The 18133-nt window shown below is 41.3% G+C and overlaps 2 protein-coding genes across 20 annotated transcripts in view; both read left to right on the top strand.

Moving 5' to 3' along the window:
* The window catches only part of MAP4 (microtubule associated protein 4), a 191962-nt gene that overhangs the window by 148834 nt on the left and 24995 nt on the right, over nt 1–18133 (top strand). The gene's annotated exons all lie outside the window — the stretch shown is intronic.
* On the top strand, nt 6967–9594 carry LOC134390946 (uncharacterized). Its single transcript, XM_063114736.1, has one exon. The coding sequence runs from the start codon at nt 7411–7413 to the stop codon at nt 8962–8964; it is 1554 nt and encodes a 517-aa protein (XP_062970806.1). The 5' UTR covers nt 6967–7410; the 3' UTR covers nt 8965–9594.

The following is an 18133-nucleotide window of genomic DNA, read 5'->3' as shown; positions in this document are numbered from 1 at the left end:
CTCTGAGTTTCTTTTTTTCTGTTAATTTTTAATTTTTTACATTTTAAGTCTTTGATGAATCTAAAATTTGCTTATTTGTTTATGGGGGTTTTTTTTGTTTGTTTTTCTTGTATGTTTTGTTTATATGATGTGAAGTAGGGTTACTTTTTGTCACACTATCATTCATATAATGTCTCCCAATGAAATGTCACCTTTGTCCTGCTCTAAATTCCTGTATGTATTTGGCTTATTTCTGGACTTTCTTTTCTATTAAGATGTCAGTAACATAATATGCTGCTTAATAATATATTTTAATATCTAATAGGGCTAGACCCACCCCTTGCCTTATTGCTTTTTTTCAGAATTGTCCTCATTATTCTTGCTTGGTTGCTGTTACATATGAACTTGAGAATTGGCTTATATAGTTTTGTAAAAGAAAAAATAATTCAGTCAATATTTTCCTTGGAATCACTGTTTCTAGATTATCATAGAGATAGTCTTGTATGTTGAGTTTCTCTATGCAACCATGTAGTATGCTTTTCACATGTTCAAGTGCTGATCTATCACCTGTATTTTGATGTCTTCTTCATGCAGATCTTGTATATTTGTAGTAAAGCTTATTCCAAGGTGTCTAGGGCACAGGTGAAGGTGTAGGTGCAGAGCTTTAGGCAAGCCTGGGGCTCTGAGGCAGGCGGAATGGGGAGTGTAGGAATTTGTGACAGGGCACCAGGCAGGGTGGCTCCCTATGCCTGTCCACCCTTGGTGCATGTAGGCGCTGGTATTTCATCCATGAGTGGTACTAGACTTGGCCTTGTTAAATGTTATCTTTGTTCTTCACTTCAAATCATTAGTGTTAACTGCCTTTCTGCCAAATTGCCACTGATTCTCACATATCTTGTCCTAATTTGTCCTGTGGTCAAATGGTGTTACCGATGGTTTTCAATGTTTGGGCAGTAAAGATATTTTTAGTGGTGTTAGTAAAAATAATAGCACCTACCATTTATTGAGTGAATATTATGTGCCTGGTTATCTGTAGATATGTAGATAAATCACGTGCGCACACGCACACACTCACACACACACCCCAATTCTATGAAAGAGTCTCCATTTTACAGTGAGAAAATGGATGCTCTCAAGGTTAAGGTCACAAAGATAGTGAAATGGCAAAGCTAAAATTCAAACCCTAGTCTCTCTGACTCTATGCTTTCCTTATTCTTGCTTCAGAAGAACCTTCCAGAAGTTTTAGGTGCTTAAAAAGGAAAAGACTAGGGCCGGCCTGTGGCTCACTCGGGAGAGTGTGGTGCTGAGAACACCAAGGCCCTGGGTTCGGATCCTATATATGGATGGCTGGTTAGCTCACTAGTTGAGCATGGTGCTGACAACACCAAGCCAAGGGTTGAGATCCCCTTACTGGTCATCTTTTATAATAAATAAAAAAGAAAAGAAAAAGATGATGGTTGACAATTAGTAATTACATATTTTTATTTTACTCTCTAAGCACTAACTTAAGCACTTTTCTAGCTTGAGAAATAAAGACACATCATGAGGACATAAATTCTGAATCAGAGGTTAATTTAGAAATGTTAACCTATAGAATCTAGGTTTTTCGACTCTGTATAGCATTCTATTCTCCAGAGTTTACATTTGATTTATTAATGTGTTCTTCTTAAAATCTAATATACAGAGTTACATATATATGATGCCTAATGACATTTTTTGAATAATAAATGAATTATTTTTTGCTGATCTTATTCTGTTTAGAAGTAGGGAAAGTGAATGCATTGCTAAAGTCTCTTCCAGCTTACTGTTTCCTGTCCTGTTGTTTTTTCATGCCATGCTCAAGTTTAGGAAAACTTTAGAAGACTGTTTCTTCACATATTATGCATTTTGTTCTAGGCAGGGAAGATTAATGAGATACTTCAGGAAGTCTGAGCTCAAGTTGTCAGAAAAGGACTTTTGTGGGACTGTTTGTTGGAGGGAAGCACAAGTTTATAAGGATGATCCATATTGAATTCTAATATCTGTTCCATGTTAGTTGTTCTCTTGGAAACCAGGTAGACCTGTGAGTGACAGTGCACTTGGGATGTAGATACTGTGAATGGGACAGTGATGGATCCTGGTAGATAGTCCTTTCCTTTGCCATAGTGAAGACTGGTCTTTTTTTTTTTTAATCTGTCTTCATTTCTTTTTCTTCAGTATGCTTGAGCTCATCAGCTGTTTCCCAGCAGCTGAGAATGTTAGTTTATGGTGGGAAATTGTCTTGGTGTGAAACTTGAAGTAATTTATATACCGAGAATCCTAACAGTTTTAAGGCCCTTCTACATAAATAAAACATGCTCATCAGATAAAAAAAAAAAACCATTTGTGATCTTAGAACTTGCTACTATTTTGTAACTGGAGAAGTATCCATTTGGTAATGTCTTTTCTTAACTGTAGTGCAATTTGTCACGTTCCTTTCTTCATTGCTCTCTCCCCACTTGCCCTCTCATTCTCTGGCTTTTTTTCTTATTAGGATATTAATGAAATTTATTGGGACTTTATGTCACACAGCTGAAAATAACCACCATTTATTTAAACTTAACTATATGCACAGCACTATCCTAAACTCTTTTAGCCTTCAGACAATTCTGCTATTACCTTGTTTGAGCCAGAACATCTAAATATTCTTTGAAATTAGTCATTATGTCTGTTTCCCAACTTTTAAAAGTTAATCAGGGAAAATCATGATCTTGAGTTAAACATGTACTAGGAAAAGTTTCTAAAATTTAGCAGAGTATGGTTCGGAAATGTTTTTCATAAATAGAGATATGTATAAACACATGCATCATTTACTTCCAGGTAAGAAAGCAGATTGTAAATTCACAACCTTCAGCTTCATCTACCAGCTTGGTATAACATCGCTGTGGCTGGGGAGATTTGAGTTCCTTGCTGCAGCTGTCTCCTGTGGGTGAATGTGTGTTCCTGAGTGAGATTGTGTCATAATTCTGAACCAGACCAGAGCACTGACCTGGCCATCCTCAAGTTTTAATAATTATTCTTTAATTGGTTTTCCCCAGTGTTAGCTGTCCAGGTAGCATTCATCTCATTTGGAGAGGAACAAAACCATTATTATCATTATCATTATTATTGTTGTTGTTGTTGTTGTTCCATAGGCTCTCTTACTTGGTATGCATTGCAAAAGCAATAGTGCAATCAAACCATAAGCCAGTCTGTCCCTTCCCCTCTGGGAAAGCTCCTGGATCTTACCTTTTTCTTAGTGAAGCAGGACCTGCGTGCCTATTCAGAAGCAGCATGAAAGGAAGCTCACAGTACTGGGGCACTATAGGAAGACATTAATGTAAGTCTAGGTTCTCTTGAGAATGGAAAAAAAGTAACAGGAGATTGCTAAGGAATAAGCCATTCATACCTTACTCATTCTTTGCATAATAAAACAAAACAAGGCCATGCTTAAGGTTTAAGGAAAACACTAAAATTAAATGTTTTGCTTCTTTATCTTCTTTATTTCAAACTTGCTTTTACCCCCCAAACACACATTCATCTATACACATATGTGTGCACACTGTGTATTAATTTGGGAGATTTTAACTGAGCACACAAAAAAATTACAATTGCAAATTAAAACTTGAAGTACTTTCTTCACTGATCAAAAAAGAAACATTAAAAAGGAAAGATCATACAATTTCATGAGAGAGTAAAAAAAGAGAGGGGGAGAGAGAGAGATAGCTGGATAGCTCAGTTGGTTAGAGTGTGGTACTGATAACATCAAGGTCAAGGGTTCCATCCCTGTATCAGCCAGCAAAAGAAAAAAAAAAAGAAGAAAAGAGGATCATCACTGACTGAGATATTAATTTTTGTTAAGTGGTGTGGGAATACTGACAATTGGAAATGAGGCATCTTCTATGTGGCTTTTCTATTAAATTTTTACCATTTGATCTTGAGTAAGCCATTTTGATTTTTTCCTTGGACCCCACTTTGGTCCTCTATAAGATGAGGGGATTGAGTTAGAGGAGCTCCAGCAGTCTAGTCTGTACTGTAGCACATACATCATTGTCCTTGCAATACTGTTTTTATGGAATGACCTTTGTCCTAAAAGGGATTCAGGGAATGGGATATTATTTTCTTTAGGCAGTTCCTCAGATTTTGATATTTAGATTTTCTTTTCCTCTTGTCTGTTAATTAGTGACTGAAATTACGATTTGTATGGTGTTTCCTGTAGGGGGTGGTGTTTGTTTTGTTTTGTTTTGGGCTGCCTTCTTTATCAGAGTGCAGCAGTTCTCCAGTCCAGGGACTTAGGCTTTATTATTTCACATCAAATTCCCTATTGGAAGTAGGAAAACCTACTACATATACAAATACATTTTCTTAGTTTTTTTTTTTTTTTTTTTTTTTTAAGTAACATCAGTGGATACATTCTGTGGTTCTGTTTTAGCTATCTTGTTAAAGTTTTCTTTATATATGTTACCTCAATTTTTACACCTACATGACGGGTGGATTCTGAGGTCATCCCCTTAATTTTTTATGTAGTTTTATTGTACTGAGAACCCTGGGTGACCACCAAGCTTATCTGTATGCCTGAGCATCTGGCTGACTTGATGTCTTAGGTACTTGTCTGGGCCTGAACTTCTTGGCTCTGACCCCCAGATTGCCTCTTCCAACTCTCCATCTCTGGAATATGTGTTCCTTTGTGGCTGGCCAGCTTCATTCTCCTGGTTCTTGCTCAAATCAGTTTTTTGGCTGATTCACACTTTGAAGTCTTCTGTTTATGGATGGAACATTGAGGCAGGATGTATGTGATTTGAAGGTAGCAGGGACTTGCAATTCTAGTTATCACCTTAGTTTTTTTTTATTTTCTATATTTTATTTTTTGGTACTGGTGGCCGGTGGGGAAGGTCTGGGTAGACTGGCTAGAACTAAAAATAATTTGGCTCTAAAGAAAAAGTTTTCATGCTTGTTCTTTGTCTAGGCATTTCCTTTCCCTTGAGAATATGAGGGCCAACTCAGACGACCATTTTCTTTGGACATGCTGCTCCATCCCCCAACCATGCCTCTGCCAACAGACAGCACCATTGCATGTGGCCGGGAGCATTACTAAATACTGTGGCCACTGGAGCTCCAAGTTAAAATCACACTGTGAGGTGGACATAGCAGCAGGCTTGTGATTGCTTGAATGGATGTTTCAACCTTTTAATTGAGATGTGAGAGTGTTAAAACTGTGTAACTGGAATACACCTTAAAGAGTCCCCTCATATTATAGATGAAGAAACTGAAGCTAGGGAGCAGTTCAGTGAATTGCTCAGAACCTTAACTATTAAGTGGCACAGAGAGATCTTAAAATCTGGTCTTCTGATTCCACACCAAATTATTTTTTTCCCACAAACCAAAGATTGAAGGTGTCCGTAAATTGAGGGGGTATATATGTGTGTGTGTTTTGGGGGAAGGCGACTAGTTTCTGAGTGGGTGAGGTTTTGAGGCTTCCCTGATTCTCAGACTTTTGCCTCTGGCGTATTTGGACTACATTGCAACAACACCTTCCCCAACTTCAGACTTTCATAATTTTCATCACATATCATTCATACTTAATTATATTATTCAGTTTTATGTATAAAAAAAAGTAAGAAAGCCAGAATTCAACAGTGTTTCATTACCAAGGCCTTTCTGTACCCAAGACTTATCTTTTACTTTTTCCTGTTCCTAATTAGAATCGTGACCCTCCTGGCACCCCCCTCATTTCTTTATACATTTTCACTTCCTTTTCCTTAGCGCGGGCTTTGCCATAGAGTACGGAGACCTGATTTCTTGCTAATGAACTTTATTGTGCTTTGACATGTATTGCTGCTAAACTACTTAGATCTAGAGGAAGGAAAGGTGTATATGAGGCTCAGTTCAGGTGCAGGACAGAGGTTAAATGGAAGCTCACATTTTTTTAAGCATTGCAACACTGCCACTCCTGACCATGAACATAGCCCTGTGTCAGGTACTGAAGTTAATGCAAAAGGCATGTAAGGTTGGTTCCTGCAGTCTAGTTGGGCACTTGAGTAAATGATATGAGTTGTATGAGTAGTGGAGAAGACAAGTGCTTGGGGACAGAGGCTTTGGTTAAGCAAGCTTTCCTAGACTGGACCTTGACAATTTCTTGGTAATTATTTTGTAGACCAAAGATTGAGCAATCTTAACTTGTCCTTTTTTTCCTAAAAGCATTATTAAAAAGCTATAACCAAATCATTGCAGTTGATAGCAAATGGCTTTTCAAAAACCAACCTAAACCTTTTCTTCTTCCTGGAAAAAAACGTCCCTTGCATTCTTGATAGAACATTTTACAAACATCTATGTTAGTTCAAGATAGGCTAGACAACAAAAATCAGCTTTGTTCAAAGTACAGTATGGCTTATCCTTACAGTGTAGTTTTGGGGGGGCAATTTTGTTTTATGGATCACTCAATCCCTTTTGTACAATTTGTAAGCTCAAAGCCCAGGGCAGTAAAAGAACTGAGATAAATGTGGGCAGTGGGCTCTGGTGGGCAATAAAAACTCTAATCTGCAGGTTGTCAGAGGAAGATGATTTTTCCCTACTGTGTTTACATGGTTCCTAAAAGATCAGCAGGCTGGAAAGAGCAGGGCTGGTGCAGGAGGAAGTGACCCATCTCACACAAGGAACCAAGGGGGAACAGGGGCATCAGTAAAAGCACAAGAGCTATGTCATCACACAGTGTCTTGTAATTGGAATACATGTCCCCAAAGCTCTGATGACTGAAGTCTTTAAATGAACCTTTATTAAATTCTTTTACAGCGTAGAGCTACAGATGGATTCTTACTGGGATTTGGGCACCACACTCCAGTCAGTTTTTTCAAGTGAATTTGATAAGTTGCTATGACAGCAAACCCACTCTTCCTCTGAAAAATGAATGCATGTGATTTTGATGTTAATTTTTTTTTAAGTGAAATTTTGAACAATTTTCTGGAATCATTGTTCTTCAAGGATTATAGCTGGGGATTGGTAAATCAGTCTTGCTTATTTTTAAAACAGTTTTTTGAGTGGGTGAATGTGGAAGGGTGGGCATGGTACCAGATAAGTGAATGTGTGGGTATACATGTATCTATATGAGTGAAAGCCAGAATAATTACTCTGCTCAGTGCCTGGTTTGGCACCATACCATGTTTTAAATTGCAGATCTAAACAGAGTGCTAGTTAATAGGAAGTTACATTTTCAGATTAATAGTGGCGTTTGGTGCACAAAGAAGCAGGCTATTTACTTTCTCTTTCTCTTTTATTCATTCTTTTTTCCTTTCACACTGATAAGGAGGAGACAGGGGAATTGGGGAAAAGATGGGTTTTGTCATGAATCCTGGGGATTAGCTGTGATGTCACTGCAAACTCTGTGCAATCGATCATTTGTGATGTTAGAGCTCCAGGAGCAAGAGGGGGAAGGGAGAGATGCGAGCAGTGGAAGAGATGATGTCGCTGTCAGATGAGCAGCCAGCCTCCCTCACTGCCGCATGCAGCCAGCTCTGTAAGGGCAAGCCTGCACAGTGCCGAATGGATTCCCCAAAAGAAATCAATCAAGCTGGATTCGAGTGGCAGAGAACAGAGGGCAAACTGAATGAAATCGGGCTGAACGTTAGCATGGACGGGCAGCTGAAAGACGGGCTTGTGAAGAATGCCAGCTTCCTGGAGCAGAATAAGCTCTGCTTGTTTGAGGGGAAGCTAGACAAAGAGCTCAGCATTGAAGCGCAAGATAGGGAATATCAAGCAACCTCGGGTCACCTCGAGAGCAGGTATGTGATTTCAGAAACCTGCCATGCCTTGGAGGGTAATTTGGCACACCCAAAGACAGCCCAGTTCCATCTGGGTCTCAGAGAGGAGCCAGACAAAAACAAAACCACTACAGTTCAGGGGAAGGTGGCAGGGAAAAATGGGCTAGAGACCAAGAGCCAGCCAGATCTTGATTTCCCTGAGGCTGCTGACATCCCCACCCTGCACGTTAAGGAGCAGGAAACCAGTGTTTGGAACCCCAACTTTCATTCAGTGGCTCAGTGCCCGAAGGGCTCAGGGGAAGCAACTCCAGGAAAGGAGAATGGCATCGCCCCTGCCTGCCCAGTGACTGGGGTGGTGAATGATAGCTCCGGTCAGCTTAAAAGTGAGTCCCCATTACCAGTGGCTGGAGCCCACCCAGCCCCCACTACTGAGCATTCATCCACTAGCATTTTACCTGTTGCTATGGTGGAATTCACCCAGGAATATTTGAATGCAAATTCTCACAGCAGAGGCCATGATAAGAAGTTGGAGAAATCAAGTCCTACTGAGGAGGGGGCTGTGCTTGACCAAGCCCCCCAGCAGAAAAAGGCAGTGCACCGGGCCCTGTCTGAGTGTTCTCACCTCTCAGTTCCCCCAGCTGTCAACCTTGCAGATAAGTACCCTGAACTCCCTGCCCGAGAAGAGCTTTCTTCTGGCCTGCTGCCTGCCAACAGTAGCCCGATGCTGAGTATAACATCCAGGAAACTGGGAGCTCCTGCCATACAGCGCTCCATGACAGTGGCTGAAGAACAGACAGCTAGCTACAACGTGAGTCCTGGAGAACTGCCCATCCTATCTACTAAAGAGATACCTCCTTTTATCTGTGAGGAACCAGTAGTCAAGAAGAGAGAAGAATTGAACCACTTCAGCAATAGCAGCAGCAGCTCTGGGAAGAAGGAACTGGGCACTGCTGGGTTATGTCTCCATAGTAAGCTGGAGCAGATTCCTGAAGGAAGCAGCAAGGAGAAAGGACAGGAAAATATTAATGAAACAAGAATTGATTCATACTCCCAAGTCTGCCAGGCAGGCGCAAAACAGCCAGGACAGACGGCTTTGGCAGGGAAGAAAGAAATTGAGGTCACTGCAACCCAGAGCACGCCATTGTTCCTGTGTGAAGAGACCCCACGTGATGGTATGTTTCTAAATTTTGCCTCCATTGGGGATAAGCAGACAGCAAGGAACCAACCAAAGTGACAGATTACTGGCAGGAGCATTAGGCAGCTTGTTACTGTTAGAGTATGTAACTGCCTGGGGAAACCTAAATTCCCTTGTGTTGGAAGCTTGCTGGGAGGGAAGTGAGAAAGGGAACAAAGTGAATGTGGCCAGGTCAAGCTGAATGTCTGGTGGTATGACAGATAGTGTGGTCTGAGGATGTTGGCTGACTGGCTTGGGGGTGGGATGGGGTCAGAAGCAGGTGGGCATGAAAATCAGAGCCCCTTTCTTGACCTCGTGTCACCCTGCGCACCGCATTCCCCATCCTCCCACCTCTCAGCTCCCTGTTGGTTTGAACCAAATGATTCCTGAGCTCTAAATCATCCAATCGCAATGGACTGATTTCCTTGCTTGAAAAGTCTGTCACTTTGTGTGGATTCACAATGGGTTTATCAGCATTTACTCTCTCATTAAATTGCACAGTCTGGGTGGAAGCTCTGTTTTCCGTTTTGCTTTTGAGAACGTTTTGCTTTTGTTCAAGCTGAAAAAGAGCCTTTTAAAGCTGGCTATTTAGGTATTCTTTTCTTGTTCTTCATGTTTGACCCAATCTTGCTTCTAGTTTTCTCTTTCTGTATGTTTTTGGGAGGATTTGTAGGGAGGAGAAAAAGAAAATGGAGAGAGGAGAGACTTGCAACCTAATAAACAGCTAAGTGTTCCAGTCTTTGTGACTGCCTCTGGGTCTTTCTTCCTGGACCGTTCTTTTCTTCCCATCCCCCATCCTACCATCCCCCATGGCTCTTGGTGGTGGTGGTCTAAAAAACTTTGTTTTTATCTGAATGTAGTTTAAGCACAAAGGGCCATGATTCACAAGCTCATTAATGGGGATTTAAAATATGTGTTTTGTTTGTAAAAAAAAATAGTCTCTTTTCCTGGGACCCGTTTTCTCCAGTATTTATTCGTCTAGGTACATTTTTATGAAATTTTTTACTCTTTTCTCTGAAACTAAGAAGTGGTATTTTCTAAGGGAGTGGTAAGTAGAATGGGACCCTTAAAGACTGACAGATTTTCTTTAAATCAAGATAGGCAGAGAAGCTTCATATTTCCTCGATTTTTTATGACTGCAAGATCACAAGAATTCAGGTATCCTATGCTGTTGCTTACTTCTACTGTGGCAGAACTATAAGCTCCTCCTGGACAGGATTCTGTCATCTTTTTATTGATCCCCAGGTGCCCAGTTCAGTGCCATATACCTTCTAGGTGGTAATGACTGTAGACTTTGTTTCAGAACAAGTTCATTATAGTTCACACTAACAGAAGTTTATGCCGATAGAAAATATTTTCAAATGACTGACATATCCACTGGTTAATTCACCTGATAAACGTTTGAATGCTGACTGTGCTAAACATTATGGAGATAAAAGTATATAAAGATTTGTTCATTTAACATGCCTGCCACTTGCCAGTCACTATCTAAGCACTGGAAATTGTCCTTGAACTCAAGCAATTTATGATTTAGTTGGGGGTGGGGCGAGTGAGAAGGTTATGAATCTTGGAATCTCTTTGGAGGAGGTGGCATTTGAGCTGGGCCTTGGAAATTTAAGATGCCCAACAATGTGGAGGGAAAGGCTTCCAGGTAAAGGAACTCATGTAAGCAAAGGTATGAAGCCTAGATAGCTCATGTTAGGAAAAGAACAATGACTACTCTTTATTGGGCACTCCCTTAAGGATTATTTGATTGCAAACAACACAAACACAGTCAGAAGAGCTCAAATTTGTAAAACAGTATTTATTGACAGGATATAGAAGAATCTCAGGGAATCCAATTGCGGGAAGCGTAGCCGGGCAGCAGCTATTTTGTGTTGCCTCTCTTGGGACCTCTGGTTCTCCCTGCATATGTGTACCATTCCCTTCCCTTCTGGAAAATGGTTTTTTTTGTTGTTTTTTTTCTGTTATCTCTTACTTTTTGCTTCCTTTGTGATTCTGTTCTGCCTGGGACAGAACAGCATTGGGTTGCCATGGTTTGGGCTCTGTGGCCTGCTTTGTGCTACCATATATCTCAGGTACCCAAGGTTGCTTGACTGCAGTTTTTATGTCTTAGTCCATATTAGAGAGTGAGCAAGTAGATATATCTTACTGGCTCAGTTTAGTCCAGTCAACTGTGTACCAGCCTTCTTAACCAGCCTTAGCCATTTAGACCTGCCCACCTCGTTCACCTGGAGAGAAGAGAGAGTGGGTTGTGGAAACATTCCAAATCCATTTATACACATGTGGCAAGAAATAATGGGAGAAAAGTCTGGAAGGTTGTCTAGAACCCAGTCTTGCCAAGCTTCAGATGCCCTACTGAGAAGTTTAAGCCTTACTACAATGTTCAAAAAACTGTGATGACTGCCTATAACAGCAAATAAAGTAGCCCAAGGTCTGCTTTGGGAAGACTCACCTGTTCTCAGTAGGTAAGATGAACTGAAAAACAGAGGACTGATGGCATAAAACTGTTAGGAGTTTGATTCAGGTAGTAGCAGATGAAACACTGAGGACATGATAGGGGAAATATAAGACTTTGACTTCTCTCTCTCCCTCTCTCTCACACCTTCCACATCCAGTTTTCACTTCGAAAACAAGATGTGGAAGGTGTGAGAGAGAGGGAGAGAGAGAAGTCAAAGGTCATGCTTTGGGTTTGAGACTGGTTTTCCAAGCAGGTAGTAGTACAAATAATGGACCGTTCCAACAGAAGAGAGCAGTTTTGCAAAGGCGTTAATGAGTCCTGTTTCAGACATTGTCTTGTGAAACGTGGGCACATTTGTGTGGTAGACTCTAGCAATTGCCTGGTATATATCCCTGAGGCAAAGGAGGAGGGGTCTTGGTGAGTGGTACCATCCAGAAAGGAGACAGCAGTTTCTCATTATGCACAGGTACATTTATTTGTACAAGTTGAGACACTGCATATCTATGTTACAGTGAGACTTCATGAAGTGTTCATGTTGTTTACTGAAAAATCCTGTGCTTATTGAAAAATCATCACAGTGGTCTGGGGCCAGTGGCAACAAGACACATGTTTGATGATGTCTTCTTTCAGCTTGCTGTAGATCAAAGATATTCCCAAACTTGTGCCACTGTAGATTTGTTTTCTTTCCTTCGCATTTTTAAAACTTAAAAAAAATTCTATTTTTGACTAAAATACATATGGTTGAAAGATCCAAAAGTACGAAAAGCTCTACATTAGAAAACCTCCTACCAAGACAAGATGGTGTCAACTCACTTTTTCCTGTTCCTCCCCTATAAATACAACTAAATAGTCTGAAAATAATTTAACAATTCCATAAAGGTATCTGAAAGGTGGAAAGAAAAGAAATAAAGAAGACCCTGCTCTCTCTTGCCAAAGGACCAGGAAAGAGGAAGCCCAGCAAAGACCCTAGTGGTAAGCCCTATTTTTCTGCCCAAACCCAGCAGTGGGCTCAATCTGCCTGCCTGTACAGTGTCAGTGGAGCCCATGAGGGCCTACCCATTGTCCATTCCACAGACAGCAGGAGCCATAGGCCTGATGTACCACACTAACAGCACCTGCATGGATGCGCATACCCTGCCTCCTACCAGGTGACAGCACCAGCGGCACCTATAGGCCTAGTGTCTTACAACCCCCTGTCTGGTGGCAGGAGACCTATGTAGGTTTCCTCCAACTCCTTTCCCTTTGCAGCAGACAGTAGCCTAGATAGGTGCTTCCTCTTCCTGGCAGCCCAGGCAGAGATCAAACAGGAAGTCTGCCTGTCTCAAGCAGCCAGAGAACAGGCCAGGAGAAGCTCTCTCCATTCCATGGGTTCAGAATCACTCAGCCCCCACCTAGTGACACTGGGTGGCCCAGAGAAGTGCCTCAACCCTTTCAGGCAATACCATCAGGGATAGAGTGAGAGCCTCAGCAGAGCTAGAATACAGCAGGCCAGAAATGCATTATAAGGACTCTGAAAACCAAATTGTCATTAGAACTACAGCCAGAACCTACATACTAAATATAAACAGGGTGATTGCCTTCTAAAGTATAAAATTTGAATTTTAAAGCAGTCATCAGGCTGGCCAGATAGCTCAGTTGGTTAGAGTGCAGCCTTATAACACCAAGGTCATAGGTTCAGATACCTGTACCAGCCAGCTGCCAAAGAAAATAAAAGAGCAGCCATTATAAAAGCTTTAGCAAGCAATTATGAATTCTCTTGAAACAAATAAAAAACGGGAAAATCTCAGCAAAGAAATAGAAGTTATAAATTCCAGTCAAGATGGTGGAATAGACAGTCCCTAGCATCTTTCTCTCCCACAAATTAACCAATTTACAACTATTAAAAAGCAACAGCCAGGGCCAGCATGTGGCTCACTTGGGAGAGTGTGGTGCTGATAACACCAAGGCCCTGGGTTCGGATCCCATATAGGGATGGCCAGTTAGCTCACTGGGTGAGCATGGTGCTGACAACATCAAGTCAAGGGTTAATATCCCCTTATCGGTCATCTTTTAAAATAATAATAATAATAAAATAAAGTAAAATAAAAAGCAACAGCCAAGCTGGGGCCACTAGAGCTCAGGGGAAGAAGCAGAGAGACCTACGGAGTGCATGAAGGCAAGAGAAGCCACAATGAGAGAAAGAAAGGGCCACTGCAACAGATTCAAGCCCCAGCCACTTCACGGCTGGAGCTGGTGAGCACACGGAGCAAGAGCTGGCAAAAGCTGCAGCTGTGCCTTTCGGATGAAGTTGCTTGGAGGCAGCAGAAGAGAAGAGGGCCTTGGTGGCCGTCAGGACAGCAAGACCACTAACAGGGTTCCTGTGGACCCACACAGGAGCAAGGAGCCACAACAACTGAAAAAAGGAGCCACTCAGAAGCTGGTGAGTCATTGAAAGGGGCTGGTGCATGGCCCATCCCATGGGAAGTGTTTGGAGCACAGGCGGTGGGGGAGACGAGCCATCAGGGGAACACTGAGACACAGCAAGCAAGAACAGCTGATCTGCCCTCCAATCAGCATAGGACCACTCTGTGGAGACTGGTCAGGAATATACAACTGCATGGAGAGCAGTTTGCTGAAAAGACTCAGGTCCAGACCAGAGTTTCTACACAAACCAGGTGTACCAGATCTCATGAGATCCGGAAGTACCTATAATGTTAGCCATTAAAACCTGAGCTGCACAAAAAGCTTTCCCCAGGGAATCAGCAGCAAAGCAGCAATTTAACTCAACCACAGGGTTCAAGTGCTGGTCCCCACAGGAAGTTCCCCCATTTTAGAAGGAAGCAAAGGACAACAAATTAGTTCCAGTGCTGAGTTTAAGTAGTGGAAAAAGCAAATAGTCCAATACAAAACTGAAAGAAAATACAAAATACCCATAGACCAGAGACAAAGTTTAATATTAAGTAGTAAAGTTCTCACTTCACCAAAAAATACCTATAAAACCTAGAAGGACTGGAAGCCCCCTGGGCCCCCAAGCCAGGGATGTGGGAGGGCCAGGGGCCTCAGCCGTGCCCCCTGACACCCACAACCAGCCCAGTGATGACCACTGAGCTGCCACAGGAAGCTCTCCAGGCTCCCAAGCCAGGGTCGTGGGGGGGGGCACACCCCCTCTGACACCTGCAGCCAGCCCAGTGATGACCACTAAGCCACTACAGGAAACACCCCAGGCTCCTGAGCCAAGGCAGTGGGGTGCCAAGGGCTTCAGCCACACACCCCCTCAACATCTGCAACCAGCCCAGCAACAACCACGAAACTACCACTGGAAGCCCCCTTGTCTCCCAAACCAGGGCAGTGGGTGGTCGAGGGCTCCAGCCACACCCCCTGACAGCTGCATTCAGCCCAGCAATGACCAAGCCACCACTGGAAGCCCCCTGGTCTACCCTGTAGGAATGAGGGGGATGCCATGGGCCTCAATCATGCCCCCACTTCCTCCATCTTCCACCCTATTTCCTTCCCCCTTCCCCTCTCCCACTTGCACCCAGCTGCTCTGCAACAGTGTAAAAATAGAGGGAGCCAGGGACCAACCCCTTCTCCCACAACCAGGCAGGCCGCCGCTGCCACAGGGCCCACCCGGGGTCCTGAGGTATGGAGCCAGGGACTGGCCCCTCCTCCCATACCCAGGCAAGGAGCACACTATAAACACCACTTCCATGTGGGTGGCCCACGACAGCCACCACAATAGCCACAGCTGCCACAAAAGCAGCTAGATGCCACAACCACCATGCAGATGGCCCGCCAGCCACTCGAGTGCATTGACACAAGGAGAGTCACCAGGAGAGATCAAAGAAAAGAGGAGGATGTCTCTCTCCACAAAGCCCATTCCAGAGTGATAGAAGAAGAATCTACTCTACAATAGTAGTGGGGGACCTGAACACACCTGTCTCAGCACTGACAGATCATCGAGGCAACAAACAACAGAATAACCGTTACTCTTTCAGAAGTAGAGAAGAAATCTAGGGTTGTCAGAGGTGTTGCGGGGAGTGAAGGGTGGAGAGAGATTGGATGAGAGGCATAAAGAATAAGTACGATTTGTAATATATATGCTAATATTGATTTGATCAACATATGTCAATGTTGAACCCCCAAAATATGTGTAATCAATTATGATTCAATAAAAAAAAAAAATAGAAGTTATTTTTTATAAAGTTATTTGTAAATATGAAAAATATAATAATCAAAATTAAAAACTTGTGAGATGGGCTTAATAGACTGGAGATGACAGAAGACAGAATCAGTGAACTTGATAACAGAATTTACTGAATCTGAACAGAAACAGAAAATAGACTGAAAACAAACAACAACAACACCAAAAAAAACCTCCAGATCCTCAGAGACCTGTGGGACAATAAAAGTTTCAACATTTGTATCATCAGAATCACAGCAATGGAGAAAGAATGTGGGGCTGAACAACTATTCAAAGAAATAATGACTGAAAACTTCCCAAATTTGACAAAAGACATAAACCTATAGATTCAAGAAACTGAAAAAATCCCAAGTAAGATAAATGCAAAGAAATCCATTCCACAACATCTCATAATTAAGCTTTTGTAGACTAAAGACAAAGGCAAAAACCTTAAAATCAAGAGAGCAATGATGCGTTATCACCTATAGGGGAACAGCAACTTAAACGACAGCATGTTTCTTATCAGAAACTACGGAGGGCAGAAGGAAGTGGCACACCATTTTTCAAGCGCTAAAGGAAAAGAACTGTCAACTGCAAATTTTATGTCTGGTAAAAGTATCCTTTAAGAATGACGGGAAAAAATAGACATTCTTAGATTAAGGAAAGCTAAGAATTTGTTGCTAGTAGATATACCCTTAGTGAATGGCTAAAGGAACCTCTCCAAAAAGATATAACAGAAGGAAGCTTGAAATTTCAAAAATGAGAGAACAACAATGGAGTGGGTAAAAATAGGGGTAAATATAATAGACCATCCTTCTCATGAGTTTCAGTAGTTCAGTCAAAGTCATAAAACACTGGAACCAGTAGGCTATATGTATATTGTAATAACTAGAGCAACCACTAAGAAAACAATATACTCAAAAACATTATTTAAAAAGTAAAAATGGAATTCTTTTTTTTAAAGATGACCAGTAAGGGGATCTTAACCCTTGACTTGGTGTTGTCAGCACCACGCTCTCCCAAGTGAGCCAACTGGTCATTCCTATATAGGGATCCGAACCTGTGGCCTTGGCGTTATCAGCACCACACTCTCCCAAGTGAGCCACTGGCTGGCCCTAAAAATGGAATTCTAAAAAATTTCAAGTAACCCCTGGAAGGCAAGAAAAGAGAAGCAGAGGAATGAGAAACAGAAAGAACAAATAAATAATAAAATGTCAGACTTAAGCTCTAATATATCAGCAATTACTTTAAATACAAATGATCAAAAACAGATTAAAATAGATTTTTTTAAATGACCCAAGTATATGCTATCTACGAGAAGTGCATGTCAAACATAAGGGCATAAGTAGGCTGAAGGTAAAAAGATATATTACATTAACATAAATGTTCTGAAAAGCAAGAGGGACCATATTAATATCAAACAAAGTAGATGTCAGATAAAAGAATAAGGGATCAATCTACTAAGAAGACATAGCAATTCTAAATATATACTCACCAAAAAACAGTACATGAAACAAAAACAGCTGAAAGGAGAAATAGACAAAGCCACAATTATAGTTGGGGACTAATACATTTCACTGTAAGCAACTGATTAGAACTACTAGACAGAATATTAGTAAAGATACAACAGAATTTAACAGTGCCATCAAACAACAGGATCTAACTGACATTTATAGAATTTTCGTTCAACAACAGCAGAGTACCATTCTTTTTAAGCACCCATGGAACATTTACCAGGCTGGATCCTGGGTCATAAAACAAACTTCAATAAATTTAAAAGACTGATATTACATGGAATGTATCTTCTGGCCATAATGGAATCACATTAGAAACCAATAACAGAAAGGCTACAAGAAAATCTTCAAACACTTGGAAATTAAACAGTAAATTTCTAAATAATCCCTGGGTCAAAGAGCAAGTCCTAAAGGAAATTTAAAAATACAGTGAACTGAATTAAAATACAGAGCTGGCTGGTTAGCTCAGTTAGTTAGAGCGTGGTGCACCAATGTCAACGGTTTGGATCCCTGCACTGGTCAGCCGCCCCCCCCCCCAAAAAAAAGAAAGAAAATGAAAATATAGCATATCAAAATTTGTGGAATGCAGCTACTATAGTGCTGAGAGGGGAAATCATGCTTACATTAGAAAAAAGGAAAGGTTTTAAATCAGTAACCTAAGTTGCTACATCAAGGAACTGGAAAAAGAAAAGCAAAATAAATCCAAAGCAAGCAGTGAAATTGTAAACAAAAAAATAGCAAAGAAAATTAATCAAACCTTGATTAGAGCATGGTAACACCAAGGTCCAGGGTTCAATCCCTGTAGCAGTCAGCCACCAGAACAAAAAAAAGAGAAAAAAAATTACTTAAAGGAAAAGAAAATTAATTAAACCAGAAGTTGGTTCTTTAGAAAAAATTTTTAAATTAACAAATCTTTAACAAAGATTAAAAAGAAGAGAACACACAAATCACCAATAACATGAATGAAATGGGGTATCACTACAGCCATTAAAAGAATGATAAAGAAATACTAGGAGCAACTTTATAGTCACAAATTCAACAACTTAGAAGAAATGGACTGATTTCTTGAAAACCACAGATTACCAAAACTCAGCC

Source organism: Cynocephalus volans, chromosome 11 (assembly GCF_027409185.1).
Source record: "Cynocephalus volans isolate mCynVol1 chromosome 11, mCynVol1.pri, whole genome shotgun sequence".
Classification (NCBI taxonomy): Eukaryota; Metazoa; Chordata; class Mammalia; order Dermoptera; family Cynocephalidae; genus Cynocephalus; species Cynocephalus volans.
This window is presented reverse-complemented; position numbering and strand designations above follow the sequence as displayed.